The sequence below is a fragment of the Vidua macroura genome, chromosome 7 (genome assembly GCF_024509145.1).
Source record: "Vidua macroura isolate BioBank_ID:100142 chromosome 7, ASM2450914v1, whole genome shotgun sequence".
NCBI lineage: Eukaryota > Metazoa > Chordata > Aves > Passeriformes > Viduidae > Vidua > Vidua macroura.
Genome location: NC_071577.1, coordinates 26,170,917 through 26,191,448, shown reverse-complemented (window position 1 = coordinate 26,191,448; position 20,532 = coordinate 26,170,917). Strand labels below are relative to the sequence as shown.

Here is a 20,532-nt window from a genome sequence, read left to right as displayed (position 1 = left end):
GGCCTTCTGTAGTTGCAAAAAGGCTGGGCATTTTTCTTTCTTTTTAAAGAAGAGGTGTCCTGGCTCCCAGCACCTCACCAGGGCTGTGGTTGATTTTGGAGGCATGCATGGCACACAGCAGGTGCACTTATCATTCTGAAGGTCACCCCTTGGCTAAAGGGTCTCCAAAGCCTGTCTCAAGGGAGTATAAAGGCTGGTACTGTGGTGTTTAAGTCTTTCTGCTAACTTGTTCCTGTGGGCTGAGGGAAAGCTATGAAACAGGAACAAGAAGATCACTATTTTTCAGTTTCATTTGGCATTCCATGAAAATATCAAGCAGGGCACAGAGCTGAACTATGAAGGTCACTCCTGTAAGAAGTTGGAAATGGCTTTGATATATAAATGGCATCTAAAAGGAAGTATAGAAATTGATAGATGTATGGCTGGCTAGGAAATGTGATGAGCCATGCACAGCCTCTGGCTTGGAAAGTCCCTATGTCACTGGTTTCCAGAAGCAGAGGAGATGATCAGTCATTACAGTCCTCCTGATGTCAGCTGCTGGCCACAGAGGAGCAGCTCATTCCCTGACTGCTCTGTTTCCCTGGGAAGCAATGCTGCAGAAGCCATCTGCTGATCTGCTGTCCCCTCTCTCTGTTGTGGTTGAAGGGGGTGTCAGTGTGGGTTGTATAGCACTATCTAAATTCTCTGCCTTCCCTAACTATAGAAGATGGGGTGTCCTTTTGAGGATAACTTGGTGTTCCCACAGGTACAGTCCAGCTGGGTTCAACTGTAAAGCCTAAAGAGGGATTTTTTTCATAGGAAAGATGTCTCTGCTTCTGCCTATGAGCTGTGCTGGAGGAAGAGAGGAGGGTGGGGAGAGGTTTGGAGACTGTAATTTGCCCCCTGCCTTCCTCCTGAGGAATCCAGAAGTTTGTCTTGTTAAAGACAGGTCTGTTTTCCTCTCTAGTGAAAGAAGAGTGCCTGAGTAATTATCAAACACACAGGAACATCCATTGCCAGTTTGGGATAGGAAGTGCAGAGTTTAATTACATTTTGACTCTCTTTCACTTCGCTATTCAGATATTTCTTTTCCTGGGTTTGAAGTCTTGTTGGACTGGGACAGGAAGGACCAGGGGAGCTCATTCAGCTGCTGCTAGTATGCCTTGCTTTTTGCTCGCTTCAAGGGTGGCTTTTGTGTTTAGACATCGGAGAAAAGATACCAGGCAGCAGGGATAAAGGATGGCTGGACTCAGCACTGCAGCATGAAATCAAACTGGAACACAACACTGGGAGAGCTGACAGTGCTTTGAATATCTTACTCTCATAGGAGGGGGTCAGGCAGGACATTGATGCCTGCTTCCATTGGAAGGGTTGAAAGCCACAGAGTTCACAAGGTGTGACACTGGCTGAAGAGGATTCTCTTGTACGTGGCAGGCAGGAGAACAAGGAGCTGAGGTCAGGGCAGGACACTTGGGAGATGGCTGGTGGGGGTGGGGAGCATATCTGCTGGGCACAAAAAGCAAGTGATGGTGTAACTGAGGAGCTTCCTTCTGGGTGCCTGAAACAGATTTTGGGGATTGCTGCATCACAGCCATGATGTGTGGTGGTGTGATGAAGCATCACTTCAGTCACTTACCCTGAAGCTGCAATAGTCCTGATTTCAGCAGGTCATTCTGCTTTCAGCAGGTATAGAGCTCCTGGGCTGCTTGTGTGGGTTGTATTCTGTGTTAGTATTAAGCAGCATAATGTATTTGTGTGCATCTGGTGCTCCATGGCAGTCAGGCCGCCAGCTGAGCAGTCTCAGCCTGTCTGCAGTGAGAGAAATGCTGTCTGGGATGGTGCCCATCCCACATCATGGCCTGAAAGCTGTGGAAGGATGCTGGGCATGGGCCCCTGTGAGGATGCCACAGGCCAGTGAAGGTGCCCAAACTCCTTGCCCCAGGAGGCACCAATCCTGTTCTCCCAGTGACTGCAAAATACTTGGGGTGGCTTAGTGGGAAAACAGCTAACTTTACAGCCAGTGCTCCTCTATGTACCCAGCTACTGTGTGCCTGGCTTCTGGTTTCACAGGGAAACAGGCATATAGGAGCTGGCAAAGGGCATTTCAGGTGACCTCTCCTCAGTCATGAAGGGGTATGAATGATCCTTGTACTTTTTGGAAGGGATTCAAGCGCTGCATGCATCAAATGCAGGCTTCCTGAGCTGGGCTTTTCTGTTGTTCAGGCCACCTGGAAGGATGTGCCAGAGAAATCTTGCAGTGTGATTGTTTGTGAGTGGTAGCTGGCACCAGCACAGCCTGCACTGGGTGGTTGGAGGGGGACATGGGGGCTGTGTTTTGATTCTGCTTTTCCTGTTTGTTGTAATTTGGCAGAGGCAAAGTTTCAGAGACAGCAGGGGCAGCAAGATCCTTTTTCTTTCTTCCTGACATGACTACACCACCTTCTGCCACTAATTCTGTTTTTTTTTTTTTTTCTGAGGAAACAGAGTGGGAAGGGAGGATTGGTGGAGTTGAAGTCTGCAGCTTTGTAGCACATAAACCAGAATATTTAGCATGGGGTTTATTGTCTAGAGAGGAGACTTTCCTAAAAACAGCCCCAGTGTGAGTATCTGTCAGAGTGGCTTTTGTTCCTGCTTCAAGTGGGAATTTAGTGGAAAAGAAAACTAAAAAGGAAGAATGAAAAAAGAAGCAAATTTCAGCCACACAAAGCCCTCTCCCCAAGGCCTGTTCAGAAAATGGAGATAAAGCAGCAATAAAGTCAAGTGCTCAATTAAGCCAGATGTATGTGCTTTAAAACACTAACAGATGTGGCAACAGTGGCTCCAATGAAGCGGAGCTTTATGGACCAAGTGTGGTGGAGGTTGGTGCAGGTGCCCATTGCTTCCTCATGGGGAATAGTGCAGCAGTGCTTTTGTTCTGGGCACTGATGAAAGGGGGTATGTAGCTGCTGGGGACTGTTCCCCACTGTCTCCTTGGCTCTTGCCGCCTTGCCTCTGGGATGGCTGTGGTTACAGTGCTTTCCAGTGGTGGTGGTCTGTCTGAGAGCAGTGCGAATTACAGCGCTCTGGGGCAATCTGTCTACTGACAGCCTCCCACCTTAGGGCTCCTGAGATGGTTTAGTGCCCCCCTGGGCAAGCTCCTTCCGCAGAGCCTATGCTTGGGGACTTACATGCCCTCAAATGACTGCTGCATTTGCTTTGAAAATTTGGGGGTTCCAAAATACCATAGATAAAGGCCAGGTGAAACCTGTTGCACGCTGTACAACGTGAGCAGAGTACAGTGTGAGCCGTACTTGCTGCAGAGCAGCTGTCTGGACTGTGGCTGGGGAGGCTGACCCACGTCAGGTGTACATCATGTTCAGGGTTGGTTTGGAGTTGGGATGTAAACATCCATATGCCACAAGCCAGCTTATGGTGTATGGCATTTTGGGGTGAGTTCCATGGGAACTCCAGTCCTTCTTGAAGCCGGGGGAATTCACTGCACTTCCTTGCAGAAGCTCAGTGTTTCACTGTTTGGATCGTTTACAAAGGCAGGGGTGGTTTTCTCTAACTTGGGGGCCATCCCACCCAGTGTATCATCAGATCCGACTTTTCGAGTGCTCTTTGCCACATGCCTGGATCTCTTCCAAGGCTTTAAGGAGTATCCAGATTGTCTGGCCAAGAAAGGGGTGCTGTGTAGATCAGGTGTAAAGCAAACACACCAGGGTGCTTGGGGCTGAGTGTGCTGGCAGGCTGTACACAAATGGAAAGCTGACTGATGTGCATCCCAGCTTCCGTTCCAGTGGTTCAGCTGGGTTATCACGTTTGTCTCCATCACTGTGTTCTGTGGTGGTCTGTTTCTTAAGCTTTGCCATGCCTCCATCCTCCTTGGGAATGCAGCTACTGATGTTCCCCTGTCTTTTCTTCCTTCCTCTACCACAGTTTTATGACTCTCTCTTCCTGCCTTTTGCTCAGCAGGAGTCTAAAAACTCCTGAGGTTTGAATTTGGGCAGCTTCATGGGTGGCCCAAAATAGAGAGTCTTTTTCAAACAAAACGAGATCCAGGCTTTATAGAAAAAAGGCAAGAGACTAAAGCAATATCATGAGAGTGCAGGAGCAGGCTGTCTGGCACTGCTTCCCTCACACCTGTGGGGCGGAAGCTTCCCCTTCTGAAGGCCGAGTGGCATGGATGTGGCCATGCTGTAGGCTCTGGAGGTTGGACGTCACTGAGGGACCGTAAAGGTGCCTTGCATTACTTGATTGTGCATGGCCCTTATATGGCACAAACAGTTATTACAGATCAAACTGCTGCCTTCTGGTAGAGCGTCCATGAGTTTGAACGCTTCATTGTGTTCCTGCATGTGTGCATGTGCCGGTCAGCAGTGGGATGAATCTGCAAAGCCTTAATTTTGTCAGAGCTCCTGGTTATTTCAGTAGCAGTGCTGTATCAGTGAAGACTTTATCCTTAGAGTTGCAGTTGCCTTGTTTCAGCAAATGCACATACTAAGATAAATAGTAAATGTGCGTAACAAATACACAGGCAAGACCTGGTTCAGTCCCTTCTCATGGAGTACTTGAACACAAGGGTTCAAATTCAGCTCTGCCTCTAGCTGGGAGAAGGATAAAACAAGGGTTAAAGAAATTGAGCAAAGTGACTGCAAAACTGAGTGAAATACTGCCCCAAGAAAGATGGCCAAAGTGTTTTGACATAACCTGAAACAATTGGGGTGTTGCTTAGCTTGGATGTCAAATGAGAAAAAAACACAATCTGGGAACAGCTCAACTTGTGGCTTAAATGTGGGATATAGCAACTAAGTAATAGCCTTCATGAGGAGGGAAGATAATGACTGTGAGTACTGGAGGCAGCTGGGAGATGCTCATGGGCAAAAAAGGCTCAATTAAATTGCAGCAGATACTCCCTCTTCTACCTACGGTTCAGTGTTCTGGTCTTATTTGGAGGCACCTGTGCTTTGTGCCTGGGGAATGCATGTTTCTGGGGCAAATGCAAACAGGATTGGCTTCAAGGGCTGGTGCAAAGCTTAGGGGCTGCATGGGGACAGTGGGTCTGGCAGACCTTAAGGTGACACTGATGGTATTGGCTATTGAGCTCTGGCAGAGTTTCTGAGAAGTTAGGAAGAAATTACTGTAATAATAGTGTGTTTTGAAAAAGGCAGACTTTTAGGAAATGTGCAGTGAGATTTGGGTAGGTGGTGAGGGGAGCCCTGGCCTGAGCTGCTGTCTGGAAAATTTACTTTGGAAAAGTGAGATGTTATTTAAAAACTAATAATACAAATGACTGAAGTTAATTCCATTTGTATGCATAATAACTGGAGAAGCCAGTGTGGCTGAAAGGGAGCAGAGCAATACCAGAGATAGGTGAGAGATGGCTCTCACAGGCAGGATGAAGCACCTTCTTGCATTTTAAGTGGGTTTTTTTTGCTTTATTTGTGGGTTGTTTTTTATTTGTTTGGGGGTTTTTATTCCTAGTTTTGAGGAATTTCCCACCTTTCTTGAGAGTCCAAGGTCAGAATTCTGGCTGTGCTGCACACAGCCTTCCCAGATGGTGCAGGTCTCTGCTGCAGGCTCCTCTGCTCATGCTGTGTCCAGAGCCACTTCCCCACCAGCCACTGATCCTGATGGGAGTTGTGAACAGGCACCAAGTGGTTACTCACAAATCAGTGAATTGCAGTTGGGCTTCCAGAGCCAGAGGACATCTTTTAGGTGAGCTTTTGTCTATCCTTGAAGAGCCAGAACAGGCAGAGGGCATTTTCAGAGACTATCTCCCTTAGCTTCTTATATGAAAGAACCCACAAAATTTCCTTCAGCCACCTCTTCTTGAAGCAAGACGTCTTGTATTTGGCTAAAGCACCCTATTGAAGAGACATGGACAGATGTGAGTACTTCCTCTAGTAGTCCATCTCTGCAGGTTCAAACTGATCTTTGGCAGTCTGTCTCCAACTAGCATGGTGTTTGCTTGTTGCTGCCTGCACCTATAAATGTAATAATTTAAAAATAGGAGAACAGTCTGAAAAGGTTCTGTGTACTATATTTTTTTCCAAAATATGTGAGGGAGGCAGAAACATTTAGTGTGATTTTGAAGAGTTTCTTGTTTGTGATTGTGTGTCCATCAGATCGTAAGATCAGATCATCCTTCATCAGTCCTTCCTGGCAGGCTGCAGAGCGTCATACCTGGGAATCAGCCTTGCTGAGATTCACAGCTCCTGTAATTCTGGCAGCATCTGGCTCTCCTGCAGGAAAGAGAGGTGCAGCAGCCCAATGCCAAACAGAGATCATCTAGATAGTAATGAACATGCTGACACCCTCATGGAGGCTGTGGAAAGGAAAACTCTTCTGTGCGTGCATACTCTGGACTGTGGGATGCAAAACTCCTGATAGATTTGGGCTCAGGGTTAGAGATGAGCCCATGTTTCCATTGTGGAAATACAGGTAATTCAAACACAGCAGCTAAACCTATAGGAAATGAATAAGGTGGTTTTGTGGTTCACTTTTAATCTGAAAATAAATAGGAACCAAGGATTTAGGTGCTGATCTTATACTAGAAATTGGTTCAGGATTTTTGGGGTGCCTGAAGACCACACAGATGCATGTGAGTGAGCAGGGAAGGAGAGCGAAGACTTGGTCTGGTAGGATTAATGGCTTCTTTCATTCAGGCAGAAGCCCCTAATGACTAAATAGTAACTACTCTGGGGATTTTACAGACAGGGTCAGTGTCAAATTGGGAAGCTGCAGTGCAATTAATTTAAGCTGGGAAGTGTTTTCAAGTTAATTCATTTGGTTCTGCTGGGAAGGTTGGGGCTTTGCAGAGGGCTAATTGTAGAACTGTGTTGAAAAGGCTGAGATACGGTTCACTAACAAGGGGGAATGCTTTTATGGTGGCAGGGAGCTTGGAGAGCCTCACTCAGCAAAACCTTCCAAACGCGTTAAAGGTCTTTCCCCTGAGCATGCTGCCTTCACACATGTTGAGATTAAGTACATGCACAAAAACACTGTCATCAGCCATGAGATGAGACCCTCTGACTCCTCAGCCTCAGCTTTTAGCTAAGTCCAGAGTGTCTCTGCTGTAGGTGTGCACTGGGATGCACAGCAGCTCCATGCTCGGGGGAAGTGGTGAAAGAAAAGCAGGATTGTAAGTGGAAGCTTGCTAAATGAAGGGACTTGAAGCATTCTCCTGCATTTTTGAGGGTCCTGAACAGCATTCTCACCATTCTTGGCACACAGTGAACACCTGGTGCGGGAGAGAGCAGGATGTTGCAAATCATACATGCAGGCTCACTGCTGGCCAGGAGGAGGGCTGGAGCAGACCATTCCCAGCGATGGTTTGTGCTTTGCTGGGTCTGCACAGAGTGGACTGATAATGTGCCACTTGGCCCTTCAGTCAAATCATTTGGAAAGAAAACTAACAAAACTCTGCTATTTTGTCTCTCTTCAGCCTGGTTTCAGGTTTCCATGAAATGGTGGAAACTAAACTATTTTTGTGAATTGTGTTCCTATTTGAGATGCAGTTGGCATTTGCTGACGTATTTGTAGATATATTGAGAGGTGGAGGGGGAAGAGAACTAATAGGGAGACAGGCAGTCATACAAACATACACACATGCAGAAACACAGAGGTAGGCTGTGTAATTGCACAAGTCCTGTATCCTTGGGAAACCAGTCTACAAACCGAGTTTAAAAAAAAGAAAAAAAAAAGACTGAAGTAAAGCCCGGGGGAAGGGACATCTCAGTCCCTCTTCTATCCTCATCTGACATTGGCTTCTTGTCAGTATTGCTTCTCCCTTGGTCCTGGAGGCCTTTGTGTGCAGAGGTGCACCGGTGTGCTACGGGGCACTGTGCAGTGGTAAGAGGTTTTCCTCTGGCTCTGGACCTAGGTGGATGGAGGAGGGAAAGTTGAGCTCTCCAGCCACCAGGAAGAGGCAAAGAAAAGAGAGCAAAGCAAGCTGCTGAAAGCTGTGCTGCCCGGAGTCAGTGTCCCTGGCACTTTGGAGGAGCATAAAGCATTTCCTGTAGGATGCCGGAGTCAAAGGAAAGCACTGGGTGCCCCTTGGATCACCCCTCAGTGCCAGCTGCTCAGGGTAGGGAGAGGAGCTTGCTAAGCAACCCCTGGCCAGAACATGCTGTTCTCTGTTCCCTCCCCAGTCCTGCCTTCCCTGCTAGTAGAGATGGGCTGAAAAGATCTCATGGCAAAAAAAAAAAAAAAAAAAAAAAAGTGTTTGCAGAGCCCTTAGGGCTTTTGGCCCCAGGAGATCTGAGAGTGCTTTATGAACAGCTTATCACAGAGGTAAAGCAAGCTCTTGGAGACTAATGCAGGAATTTTCTGGCTGTGGTGTGCAATTCCTCACTGATACTGAGCAAGTTGGTGTGATGAAATAACCCTGGGAATGCAAGCAGGCAGAGAGTCCTGGGGAGCTCTTCAGCAGATGGAGAGATGCTCTGAAGTGATTGGTGTCCCATGATGATAGCCTGTGTTTCTGAGAGATTGGGATGACTGGTCTTCATGGCAGTCCTTGCAAAAGCTGGGTGGCACAGACACCTCTGAACTTGTAAGTTCTTTGAAACCAAATCAACAGCTTAAACATGACATGTTCCCTGTGCAGAACTGGGTGAGGCTAAGCAGCACAGGCTGTTGGCTGAGGAGAGGGGACAGGAAACAATATGAGGGTGTCCCTGTACTTGAATCCAGAAGAGGTCAATAACAGCTTTTCCCTCTTAGGTCTGTCAATGGCTGTTAAACCTAGTCTAGATGAAATTGCTTCGGTTTCTGAACTACCGATGGCCAGGAGGAGAGCAGAGGAAGAATTGCTCTGTAATTGTCTTCTTTTCTGCCGCACACCCTGAGCATCCATGGTTTCCCTCTGTGAGAGATGCTGTTCCAGGGCAGGTGACACTTCTTCTCTGATGTGTGCCCTTCTCCCATTGCTCCCTCTCCTACACAGCCCATTGCTTATGCTCTCTCCATAGCATTTCCAGATGCACTTTGGTGCAAAGCGAAGAGCGAAACTTGAGTGGGTGCTTTGGTTTCATCTGCCTCTGGACAGCTGCATCCAGACTGGCTTGATAGTGATGGGGCCAGACCATGTACTGGTGCTTCCACATTTTCCCTCTGCTGCCAGTGTGGATGGCTGCTGTGCCACGGCTCAGTGCTTTACAGGTTGGCAGTGCTAACAGCAAACCCTGGGTCCTTTCTGGGAGTAGGGTGGGGGCCAGAGGTCCTCGGTGTAGGGGTGGGCTTTGTTCTTGGCAGCTCTTGCTGTGAGGAAATTGCAATGCCAAACTTGTTGGCAAAGTTTTTCTGGGGTTTCTGAGTTCCAAGTCATAACACACACACACCCCAGAGCTGTTGCACCCTTGCCCAGGGCTCTTCTTGATGTACTTTGCAGATGGATGAGGCAGAGGTTACCGGGGCTGTGGTTGGAGTTTGTCTGCTCCTTCCCTACCTTCTTACAAGTAATTCTTTAGTGGGGCTGTTGTGCATATGAAAGGTCAGGCTTAAAGGCTCTGTCTGCTCTCAGGCTGCACAGGAAAAGCACTGGCTTCTTTGCAGCCTGGGACAGGCAGCTCTGCTCCTTAAAATAAAAAGTGGCAAGCAATAAGGCATTTAAATGATCCTGAAATGGTAGAACTTGCAGACATAAAAAGCTAAAAGATGCAAAAAACCCGCCAAACCTAGATAAGACAGATGACACTGCTCAGGGTGAAGAGTCTCTTCATGGATGCTGCATTCCTGCAACCCCAAGGGTGCTCACTTCTGTACATGGTGCAGTGCCAGGCCAGGACTTGGAGCTTCTGGATTTGCCCATATATTCCATGCATGGCTTTGGGCAGCACTCTCAAATATTTATGTGCCTTTTTTTTTGTTTTTCTTTAACCATGTGCAATTCAGGATGAACACCTTTCTGTCTCCAGGGTAATTAATGAACTGAAAAGCCCTTAGACATCTTCAGAAGGAAAGTGTTGGCCATTGGAGGCTGTGATTGCTGCGGAAGGGAGATGTAAGCCCCATTCAACCCAGGACACAGCCGGGACCCCAGTTAGTGGGGTTTCAGGCAGGGTGTTGAAGGCCACTTGGATGAAACTTTCTGTGGGTCTGGGACCTTAATCAGCATTTAAACACTACAAACACCCTGGACAGATAAGCAAATGCACGTGAAACCCTCTGGGCAAGCTGTTGATGAAGGAAAGCAAGTACAGAGTGAGCAGGAGCAGCACTGGCAAGGGCAGCTGCAGTCCTTGGCATGGAGTGTGCTCCCCGTGATAGAGCCTGGCCTTCCTGTGCTAAGTGAGTGCTACTGGCTCCATCCCGTTCTGCAGCCCTGATACACTTCAGGGCTCTTCAAAGGGACAAAAATATATTTTTAACCTGAGGCAGCTGCCTTTTTTTTGTGTGGTACATTTTTTCTTGTAGCTCTGGAAGTGACAGGTTGTTTTTCAGCCCCTCTGTTTCTCAGCTGTCTCGGCAGAGGTGCCTAGAGGTCTCAAACCAGATTCCCAAAAATTTTAGCACTGGAAATTGGTAGTTGCTTTTGAAAATGTTGGCGAGACGGTGCAGCTCCCTACAGACGTTAACTGATGGCCATTTGAACAGGCTTTTTCTTCAGCCAAGTCCTTGCCCCATTGAAGCAAATGGGAATTTTCCTTGAAAAAGGCCATAAAGAAATCGTTTTCTTGGCAAGTAGAGAGGTGTTTCATGGACTCTACATCAGCATTCAGGAGAACTTCAGCTATCTGCTTAGATTCCTGCCACACTTGTCCCACCCTGCACAAAGCTCTCTACCTTTTGATCTGAAATAACACAGGAGATGTTTTCCACATGCTGTAAGAAAGAACTATAAAACAATTGTTTTGGAGTTTGGCGCCACTTCCTTACAGATATATTTAGTGAATTGAAATTGGTCAGCAAAAAGGCGTTGGTCAGGATGACAGACAGATTAGGGCTCTGTGTCTTGAGGTTATTACATACCTGCCCATCCCATGCTAGTTGGGGTGGTAGGTGGCTTCATTAGTTCATGGATTGTAATAAACAAGCATGACTTGCAGCTTTTGGACAGCATTAGAAAATGTTATCTGGCTGTAAGAGGGGTTATTTGGCTTGTGTCATGCTCTGTGCTGTCCTGACCTCGAGTTTTTTATCTCTCCACTCTTCTTGTTGCTCCCTGGCCCTTTTGCTCTTTCAAATGTGGTCCACCACACCTGGTTCTCAGCCTTCTCCTGTGCATGCAGCTTGTCCTGAAAGAAATGCTGGTGCTCTGCACATGGGGCCAACCTCTTCTGTCTCATCTCCCTTCCCCTGTGATGAAGCCACCCCTGGAAGCTCCAAGTCAGGATAGCTTCTCTTAAGAGCAGCACCAGATTTGGGAGACGGAAAAGCTGCTATGGGGCTCTGCCATCAGCCTTGGCAGCAGGGTCAGAGGTGTGGCTCACCATGGCTGACTTGGCCTTAGAGAGGAGAGCTTACAGTCAATAGCAGCTAGACCTTCCTGGCCGCTGATCCTTGCTCCTGTGATGGTGCCTGGGGAGCCAAGACCAATCTCTTCTGTCCCTGGGTGTGTTCATGCACATTGGCTTGCACACTCCACTCCCATCGGTGGTTTTCTTTGGGCTGATACTTGTTAGTATTGGAAAGTGAGAAAAATGAACAAAAATATTATCAGAAGCAGGTTTTGTGAATGAATCAGCCGACAAGAGGCTTACCAGCTCGCCTTCATTTACTAGCACAGTGCTTATTTGGGCAGATGTCTATGTATTTTAGTTGGAGGCAGGAAGGAGTGAGAATGGATGGAGGAAGACATCACTTCCAGTTTGCTGCTTTTCTGTCAGTTTGTACCATCTTTTTCTGAATGAAGCAGGGGACTGCAGTGTGTCTTAGAACCTGCCCTGCTGCTGCTGCCATTGTTCTGCTGTTGTTGACAACTTGTGGGGCACTAAGGGGAGGAGCACAAAAGAGGTCAGAGGGCTCTCCTAAAACTCTCCTAAGCCAGCCTTGCCTCTCCAGCCTTGCCCATCTCTTCATGGTGCTTTTTTAGTTGATTCTCTCTAAAGGCGGCCTCACGGCCTTCTTCTCTCTTCTCACTATGTGTTTCTAATTAATGGGGAGACTGGTGTATAAACAGAATATTCCTGCTCAAAATATTGCTTGTCTGACTTCTAGGATGATGGCCAGATGGCAATCACCAGACAGCAGCTTAGACTTTGAGCTTGCCCATCTGGCTATCAAACCTGGTCTCAATTCTCATCTGGAACCAGAACTGAGGAAAGTAATGGGCTTTGCCAGATTGGTTTTGCCCTATGTTTGCTTTTCATAGTTGCTACCTAAGCAGCTAAAAACCTGCAGACCAAATGCATTTAGTATTTCTGGAAACCGTGAAGAAGTTCAAAAAGATACTGGACAAATCCACTGAGAGATGGGTCTTTGGTGGCTTTTGAATCCTGTGGGTCAGATGCAGCCTTCAGCCATGAAAGTGCTCTTATTGCTGGTGTGCAGGACAGACTGGGAATGGTTCTTCTGCTCCCAAGCAGCTGCTGATGGTTTCTCATGAATGGCAGGTCGGGTTGGATGGCTCCTTGATACAGCCCACCTGGGCCATCTTGGCATCAGGTAGCTGCATGTTTGCTGAGTAAGTTCAGACAAAATGCTTCTCACAGTTTCTCCTTTGTGAGCTTGGGGTTGTAATACCTGAAAAGAGCTTAGAAAGCTGTGGCAGAAATAAAACACTTTCTATTATGATTTTTCACTCTGTCATGACAGTAGGGCTATGCTGACTGTAGGGATAAACATCATCATGCAGATTCTTAAAAAAGGAACTTTAACATCTGTAAATGCTCTATATGCTTGGTCCTCTGAGAAGCAGGAGAGATCCATAAATTAAGCGCTGTTATGTGAGCTAAAGCATTGCTTGCCCTGCATCATGCATGGTTTGATATGATTTCTTTACCTCTAGATAAGTGCCTGACTTCCATAATACTGGAAAGCTGAAATTGGAGGTGCCAGAGAGAGTTCTGATGCTGGGAAGTTGGGTGCTACAGTTTTTCCTTGGCAATACTGAAAGACACTTCCTGTTTGTCACCATCACCAGAACAGCCTGGTCTGTCCCCTGGTATGGTACCTATGGAGCTGCTAAAGAGGTCTTATGTAGAGAGATACATACCGAGATGTACAAAGCCTGGCCTGGGTTATTGCACTGGGAGGTGATGTGCATGTGTGGGTTCAATCCTGATTTGTCCTGGAAGGGACCTCTGGAGGTCTTGCATCAAGTCCCAGTTTAATTCAGGGTCAGCTTCAATATTCTATTCAACTATAGTATTAGATGTGCTTGCCCAGCCAGATCAGAGCAGGCAACAAGGGGTGATCAGCTGTCACCTGCTAGATGTTTGGAGCAAACAGGAGGAATTGAGAACTGTCCTCATTTCCACTGCAAAGTCCAAAGAGACTGGTGGCTGCAGCATGGTGACCATTGTGTCTTGCTGTGGCAAGGTTTACTCTCACAAATTCCTGGTGAATTGGGAAAATGCATAAAGCACAGCAGAGGAGATGGAAAAAGACCAGAAATCCCCAGATTTCTGCCAACTGATTTTGAAATGGCTGAACTAACTGGGATCTTGTGGCATTTGGCGGTGGCAGAGTTGTGACTGTTCCACTGTCAGCAGAAGTGGCCAAATGCAGAAGTAGGTAGAAAATAAATGAGTAGGACAGTGTATGAGAAGCAATGGGAAAGATGGTATGGCAAGGATGATGATGACTGAAATGGCAGGATCTCCAAAGGATGTTAGGGTGGCCACATGGCCACAGTACAGAGGTGAGGTATTTTTGAAAGCAGACCTGAGAATTTATTTTAACACATGAATACTGAGTAAGTATTCCTGGAGATATTCTGGGGGATGACAGATGAACTCAAGGTAATGTTACTAATCACTGTGGTTTTAAGTGTTGGAGCTGAAGTACACTCGGCATCTGTAATCCAACTGGACTTCTAATGGGAAAATTGCATTCTTTGGAAGTAATTTAGAAGGTCACAGAAAAGCCAGAAAGGACTTCTCCAGCAGCAATTTCCCCTGCTCTCTAAACTTGTCTTTTAGAGTGGTAATAACTCCAGAATGAAAGAATCTATTCTCACCTTCCAGATGAAAGGGCTAATGCAATTTAAAATTTTTGCATGCAAAGATTTTATGGCTTGGTAACCAGCCACGTCTGAAAATGATCCAGGGCAGGATGAACATGTGAGGCAGCGCCTGACTGAGCTGGACACTTTCCTTGTCTGCCCTGTCTCCTGCAGATAATGGTGATGACCGGTCTGAGAGCATTCTTGCTGAGAACCACGTGGATGGCACTGTGGGGATCCTGAGTGGAACTGGAGGGAGGAAACCCATGAAGACAGGCATGAAGGAGCTGGCAGTGATGAGGGAGAAGGTGAACGAGCAGCAACGGCAGATGGGCAAAGTCAGCAAGGCCCATCACAACCACGAGGACTCCAAAAAGTCACGGCTGTCGACGGGCAGGGTGAGAGGGGGGGCAGCTGTGGGGAGCTAAGGAGGGCAGCTGTGGGCTCACTGGGAAATGCTGAATGCAAAGCCTAAGCAGCATCTGCAATAAACGGTCTTAAAAACACAAAAAATAAATTGAAAGAAAAACCTGGGGAGAAGCAAACATTTTTGGCCTAATGCTGGGGCTGAACGCTCCATCTGATGAACTTTATATGCTGGTCAGGATGCATTATTTTCATTGCAGCTTCACTTCTGGAAGAGGGGCTTCTGCTGGCTCAGCACCCACCTCTGCACCGGTGCAGGCATGCCCTGGCCCATGGACTGGCTTTCTCACACCCTTTTTCCCTATGCTGCCATGGCTCAAGGGGATTTGAGGGGCCAGAAGCAGGGCTGTCTGCCTGCTGCAGCAGCCCAGTCCAGGTTAAAGGATGCCACAAGCCCTGAGGATGACCTGTGTGACTGTCCTGTAGCAGGGAGAGTGCTCTAAGACCTCCCAGTCTGCTTGCCTGTCCCTGTCTCTTACCCAGTTCTTGGCCGTGGCTTCCCTCTAGTGGGAAGCTTGATCAAGGCAACTAGATGGGATGGGAATGGGGATGGGGATTGAAACCCACCCCAAGGGGTCCACAATATACATCCCTGTAAACATACAGAGTATTAATATCTGGGGAGCACAGGGACAAAAAGTAGCTTGAAGAGAGTCCTCATGCCTTCCAAGGAATAGGCAAAACAGAAGTTTGAAATAAAACGCAGGCACCATCAACTTTGAGAGCTCACACACTGCTGCTGCTCCTTTGCAAAAAAAAAAAAAAAAAACCCTCACCCACTGCAAAATCAGAGAGGCGTGGACTCAGTTTGACTCACATCAGGCATATTTCAACCACACTGCCTTGGCTGGAAGCTCTGTCTGGGAGCTGCTGTGGAGCAAGAAGGATGCCTCCAGAGGCTGGCTTGGGGTACTCCCATTCCCAGGTGTTCCTCTCCACTCCCATGGAGTCTCACATGCTTTTGAGTTGTACTTCTGGGCCAAAACTGCATCACAGGTGTGTGCTCTGGGCTATGTGTATGGAAACCCTCCTGATCTGTCTGGACTAGCCCTGCTTCATGTCACTTTTTACCACCAGTGGGAGCCATGGTAGCCTCTCTGAGGTTTCTCCTCTGTATCCAGAATTTGGGACCTGGTATTATGTTGGCTCTTGGCCACATCAGGTACATGGGAGACATGCATGTCTATGCACGACTCTGATTTTGGGTGCCTGGAGGTGAACTCTGCAGCAAGGACCCAATGGCAAACCTGTGTCTTTAGGGATGCACATGTGTTCGTCTCTACTGGTGTTCCCATTGTCCACAGTGTTAATGCTGAATGGAACCATTGTCCTGATAATACAGTATTTTTCTGTTTTCTGGGCTGTTTTCAGACCCCTTGTCAGCAGGAGCTGGATCAGGTCCTGGAACGTATATCCACCATGCGGCTGCCAGATGAGCGAGGGCCCCTGGAGCACCTCTACTCCCTTCACATCCCCAACTGTGACAAGCATGGCTTGTACAATCTCAAACAGGTAAGTGGGGAGAGTGGGGGCTCTGGGGCTTTCTGTGCTTCCAGCAGCAGCCCTTGGCTCCCTGTCTGTCCCCACCATGTGCAGACACAGAACATGCATAGTTCAGGGCTGGGCTGATAACGTGTATGTGATGTGAGGTGTGGGCTAGATAGCAAATGCTGGACGGACATGGACAGGTTTAGTTACACCCATGTGCATTTGTAGCCACTAGTTTGCAAGTGGAGATGAAATCCACATCCACACGCGGCTGTGGGCAGTCCAGAGATGGAGAATTGGTTTAGTTGTTCTTCCCCACAAGAGCTGCTTATCTGTCCAGGTGTATTTTCTTGAACTTTGAGCCAGATCTTGTCCTGTCTGGGCCCTGCTGCAGAAGAAAAGCAAAGAGGGACTGAATACTGAATACTTGCAGACAAAGCAGAAGGAGATTCTGGGAGTCAGGAAGGTTTCTACTGCACTTCACTGGTTTTCCTCCACAAGTCAAGGCTGGTCCCACAGCTCCAGGAGGGATTCCTTCCAGGCAGAGTGGGGTTGGGGTGCAGCATGCTTCTGAAGGTATTCATGGGACCCAGAAGAACTCAGATATCTGGTGTGTCTGAATTCTGACTTCCTGGCTTCATTCATGCAAAACCATCAGGTGTCAGTGGTTGAGGAATGGGGAAAAAACTGCCGGGAAAAACAGCAGGAACAACAGCTGGTGCAGGGTTGACTGGTGTAATCTGTGAATAGTATCTGGATATGAGGATTCCTTAGAGCTGAGCCTTTGGAGTGGACTCATGCTGTTTTCATGGCTAAGCCTTTTACTCAGGGCTACTTCTACCCCTTCATCAGAAGCATTAAATAAAAAAAAAAAAAAAAAAGATGCTCTGAGAGAATTTCCCTCTGTCCGTTCTCCTGTCTCTGTCCCACTTGGGCCCTCACCCATCCACTCCTGAAGAGCCCCATGAGCTGGCTGGATCCCCCAGCACGAGCACACTTGGAAGGGCTGGATGGAGCAGAGCTGGCAGGTTTGCCTGTAAGATGAGCCATGTCTGGGGAATGAGCCCGAACATTGCAGTGATGCTTTGTGTGCTACAGAAAAAGAGTCTCTGCTGCTCCTTGTGCCTGAGGAACAAGTCAGCCTGCACTGGCCTGCTTGGAGTAACCTCTGCATCTCCCACTACAAACTGTTCAGAAATGTATCTGCTGGGGCTGGAGGGATGAACATCAGGTTCAAAGTGCCTGCAGCACTGCAGGGCAGGAGGAGGACAATAACTGTTAGACCAAGAAACTTTTCTCTAACAAGACTGGGAGGACAGTGACCAGGTCCAGATGCACCATGGTCCCTGCCTCTGTTCTGGGAAAAGTGAATCTCTGTTTGGTCTGGCTGTGGGGGCCTTGATCTGATGTTTGTTTAGCCTAATCTGCAGGTGAGAAGAATCTTACACAGCTCCTCTGTCAGTCTGTCTCATCCCTCTTTCCTAAGGGATCTTTGTCTCTTTGGATGCTTTCATCCCCAGTTGGCAAAGGGTGATGCATTTAAGGACACTTGTCCTTCTGGTTCATTAAAATTGGCTTCTTGGTCCCTGGCACAGCCCCTGGGGAAAGAGGTTCAGCTGCCCTCACCCTGGACTGCTGGAGTAACACTGCTGGTGCAGCATAGGCCCTGGGAGGTTTGAGTACAGCATCCTATGGATTTTGCCTGAATCTAAACTAGTGCCAGATCACGAGAGAAACCCCAGCTCTGCCAGTGCTGGGGCTTTGGGCTGGGTGACCTGAGAAGTGGTTTGTTTTGTCCTCTTGACTCTGACACCTGTCCTGTTCCTCTCCACGCAGTGCAAGATGTCGGTGAATGGGCAGCGTGGCGAGTGCTGGTGCGTGGACCCCATCCATGGGAAGGTGATCCAGGGTGCACCCACCATCCGCGGGGACCCCGAGTGCCACCTCTTCTATACAGCCCATGAGCAGGAGGACCGGGGAGCACATGCCCTGCGGAGCCAGTAGACAGATGTGATCCTGCTGGCTGGAGGTGGCTCACTGTGGCCCCAGTGCTGGATTTTACATGGGTTTCAGCGTGTCTCTTTAGGCTCTGGAAGAGACTGGGTGCTGCCCTCCTTCCTCGGCTGCCTGGTTCCTGGGGAGGGGAGGGATAACGGGAGGGGAAGGTGGTGGGGGTTTTGCAAGGAGAAGGGACTGCTTTCTTAAGTCTTTCACCCAACATAAACCAGAGAACTGGTCTTTTTTGCTCCTCGCCCTGCAGCCCTGCCCTCCCTGCTGCTTTGCGGCATCTTTCTGCACCCTCCAGCACAGAGTGCCATGTGCTCCCTGACCCCTCCCAGGGGACAAAACCCCTTGCTATGAGTGGGAGAGGGTAAAAAAACTGAAAGAGCCCAGCCTTTTCCCCTCTTTTTCTCTCTTCCCCAAGACCAAAGACTGTAAATATTGTCACCTGCCTCTTGTGTCCTGCCAGTCAGTCTCTTGTGCCCCAGCCCAGCCATCAGTCCTGGCATGGGATGTGGTGTGGGAGGGAGGGAAGGAAGAAAGACCCCAGATTCCCAGCTGGAATATACCACCACAGCTGGGATGTGTTCCCCAAGGAAGCAGCAGTGAGGGAAAGGGCTAAAGATGAGACAGCTGCCACCTTGCCCCCTAACAACACTCTTGGGTGCTTCCTTTGCTTGTGCTGGGGCACAGCCAACTCCACAGGGGCCCAGCTTCAGTCACTGGTGTGGCATGGGGCCTTTGGGTGATAGCAAAGCTAAATGCTTGTTTTTCCAAGGGATTTGAAGGGCTTTTGCACAGTATTTTTGTTAGGATCAGCTTATGCCGAGGGAGCTAAAATGAACTTGCCGAGGCTGGGTGGAAGGATGCGTGTGTAGGTTTAGGATAACAAGCCAGGGAATGTCTCTCTTTCTCTTATTAATTTTTTCTTTATTTCTAGATAGGAAAAAAACAAAACATCTAAAACCTGAGTTCCCAAGCAGTTGCCCTTGTCCCTCCATTTTTGCTTGGGACTGAAGTGAGCATCTGTTATTCAGCACATAACTTTTTCTTTTTGTAAGTAAATTACAGTATATATCTTGCTTTGTAAAGGCCCTCACTCACACACAGGCACATACACACACACACTCCTCTGCCCACATACACATTTCTATAGATTAAATCCAAGTGATTCCAGGTGCTCTGAGAGGTTTTGTGCTGGACATGCTGAGGAGAGATGTGTCTCTGCTGTTAATTCACCTGTTGATTTCTTTCTGTACAGAACACACAGTATGTGTGTAACACACGATACTGAGAATAAATAACTTCCCCATTGCCTAAGCAAGGAGGTTTTATTATTTTCTTCCTTTTTTTTTTTAATATGGATGTCCTTATTAGAGCAATTGCAAAAACTCTCTCCTTGGAGTAAACATCTTGGGCTTTTCTTAAATGGTTTGTTGTTTCTTGTCTACCTTCTTGGACCCACATTTCAGATCCGAAGTGTGAAGGGCACAGGTGGGCTTTGTTAAATTAGGGCCCTCGTGCCTTTGCAGGGCTTTGGACGTGGCAGTGGAGGAGACAGGGGAAGAACCCCCTTTGAAAAGTCGGGGATGGGCATACGTGGATGTGTATGAATGGGAGCAAATGAAAGAAGAAAACACACCTCCATGCAAAACCAAGTAATTGTAAAAATGATGTTGTTTTCTTTTAACATCTGAGGGTGTTCTGCTTTTTCATATAAAACTTGCACATGCTGGCTCTCATCTGCAGTTTGTACTTTGTTTTGTTTAGGAATGGGGAAGTTTTCTTATTTGTTTGCCTTCCCTTTTAAGAAAGCCGAGTTACATAAAGTTGGAATAAATGAAATAGGATGCCAGAAAACTGTTGTCTTTCCCCTCCACAGTACTTGCAGGACATTTCTTTGTCTGATGCATCACGTGCAGATTTGTCCCTGTGCATCCTTTGTCCATGGCTGACAGGCTGTAATGGGAGCTGAGCTTTTCATTGTTACTGGCCCCAGTTCTGTGAGCAGGGAGGAACTGGTGTTACTCCTCCTTTGCCTGGCTATACTCCTGCTATACACATGGGTCCTTGTGAATCTGTTGGGAAGTGCAGGGAGGTACAGGCTCTGTGTGTGACCGGAGTTTGGCTGAGCTGCTCCACTCACAGGGCTGTGGAGAGAGGTCCTCCACATTTTCCCAAGGTGAAAAGTGCTGCCAAAGGGAGTGTGACAGCAGAGCTTGCTGTTTGGGCATCACAGAGAGGCAAATAATAATAAAAATAATAAAAAAACCCCACCCACACTACATTCAATTAAAATTGCAGCATTGAAGGTGAGGCTCTTTGCTGGCCCTAACATGCTGCATCCAGCTGGCTGTGTTTTCCCTTTGGACTCCCCAAAGGGAGGCAGAACCACTGCGCTTCTTCCCCTTCTCTTTTTTCTACCCCCTGCTATGAGTTTCAGACAGACACATGTTGAGGGGCTTGCCAGTGCTGAGGAGCACCAGGAAACTGTAGGGGGGCAGGAGGCAGTGAATGTGGGGGGCTGCAGGAGAGGGGAAAGAGGACAG

The 20,532-nt window shown here is 48.0% G+C and overlaps 1 protein-coding gene across 2 annotated transcripts in view; it reads left to right on the top strand.

Moving 5' to 3' along the window:
- Positions 1-19,725, top strand: part of IGFBP2 (insulin like growth factor binding protein 2) — a 58,384-nt gene extending 38,659 nt beyond the window's left edge. For both annotated transcript variants that reach the window (XM_053982206.1, XM_053982207.1), the window contains exons 2-4: positions 14,243-14,466; positions 15,866-16,006; positions 17,819-19,725. In XM_053982206.1, the coding sequence (XP_053838181.1) occupies positions 14,243-14,466; positions 15,866-16,006; positions 17,819-17,986 (533 nt within the window). In that variant the 3' untranslated portion in view covers positions 17,987-19,725. The remainder of the gene's footprint in view (positions 1-14,242; positions 14,467-15,865; positions 16,007-17,818) is intronic.
- Positions 19,726-20,532: the final 807 nt, after the last annotated feature.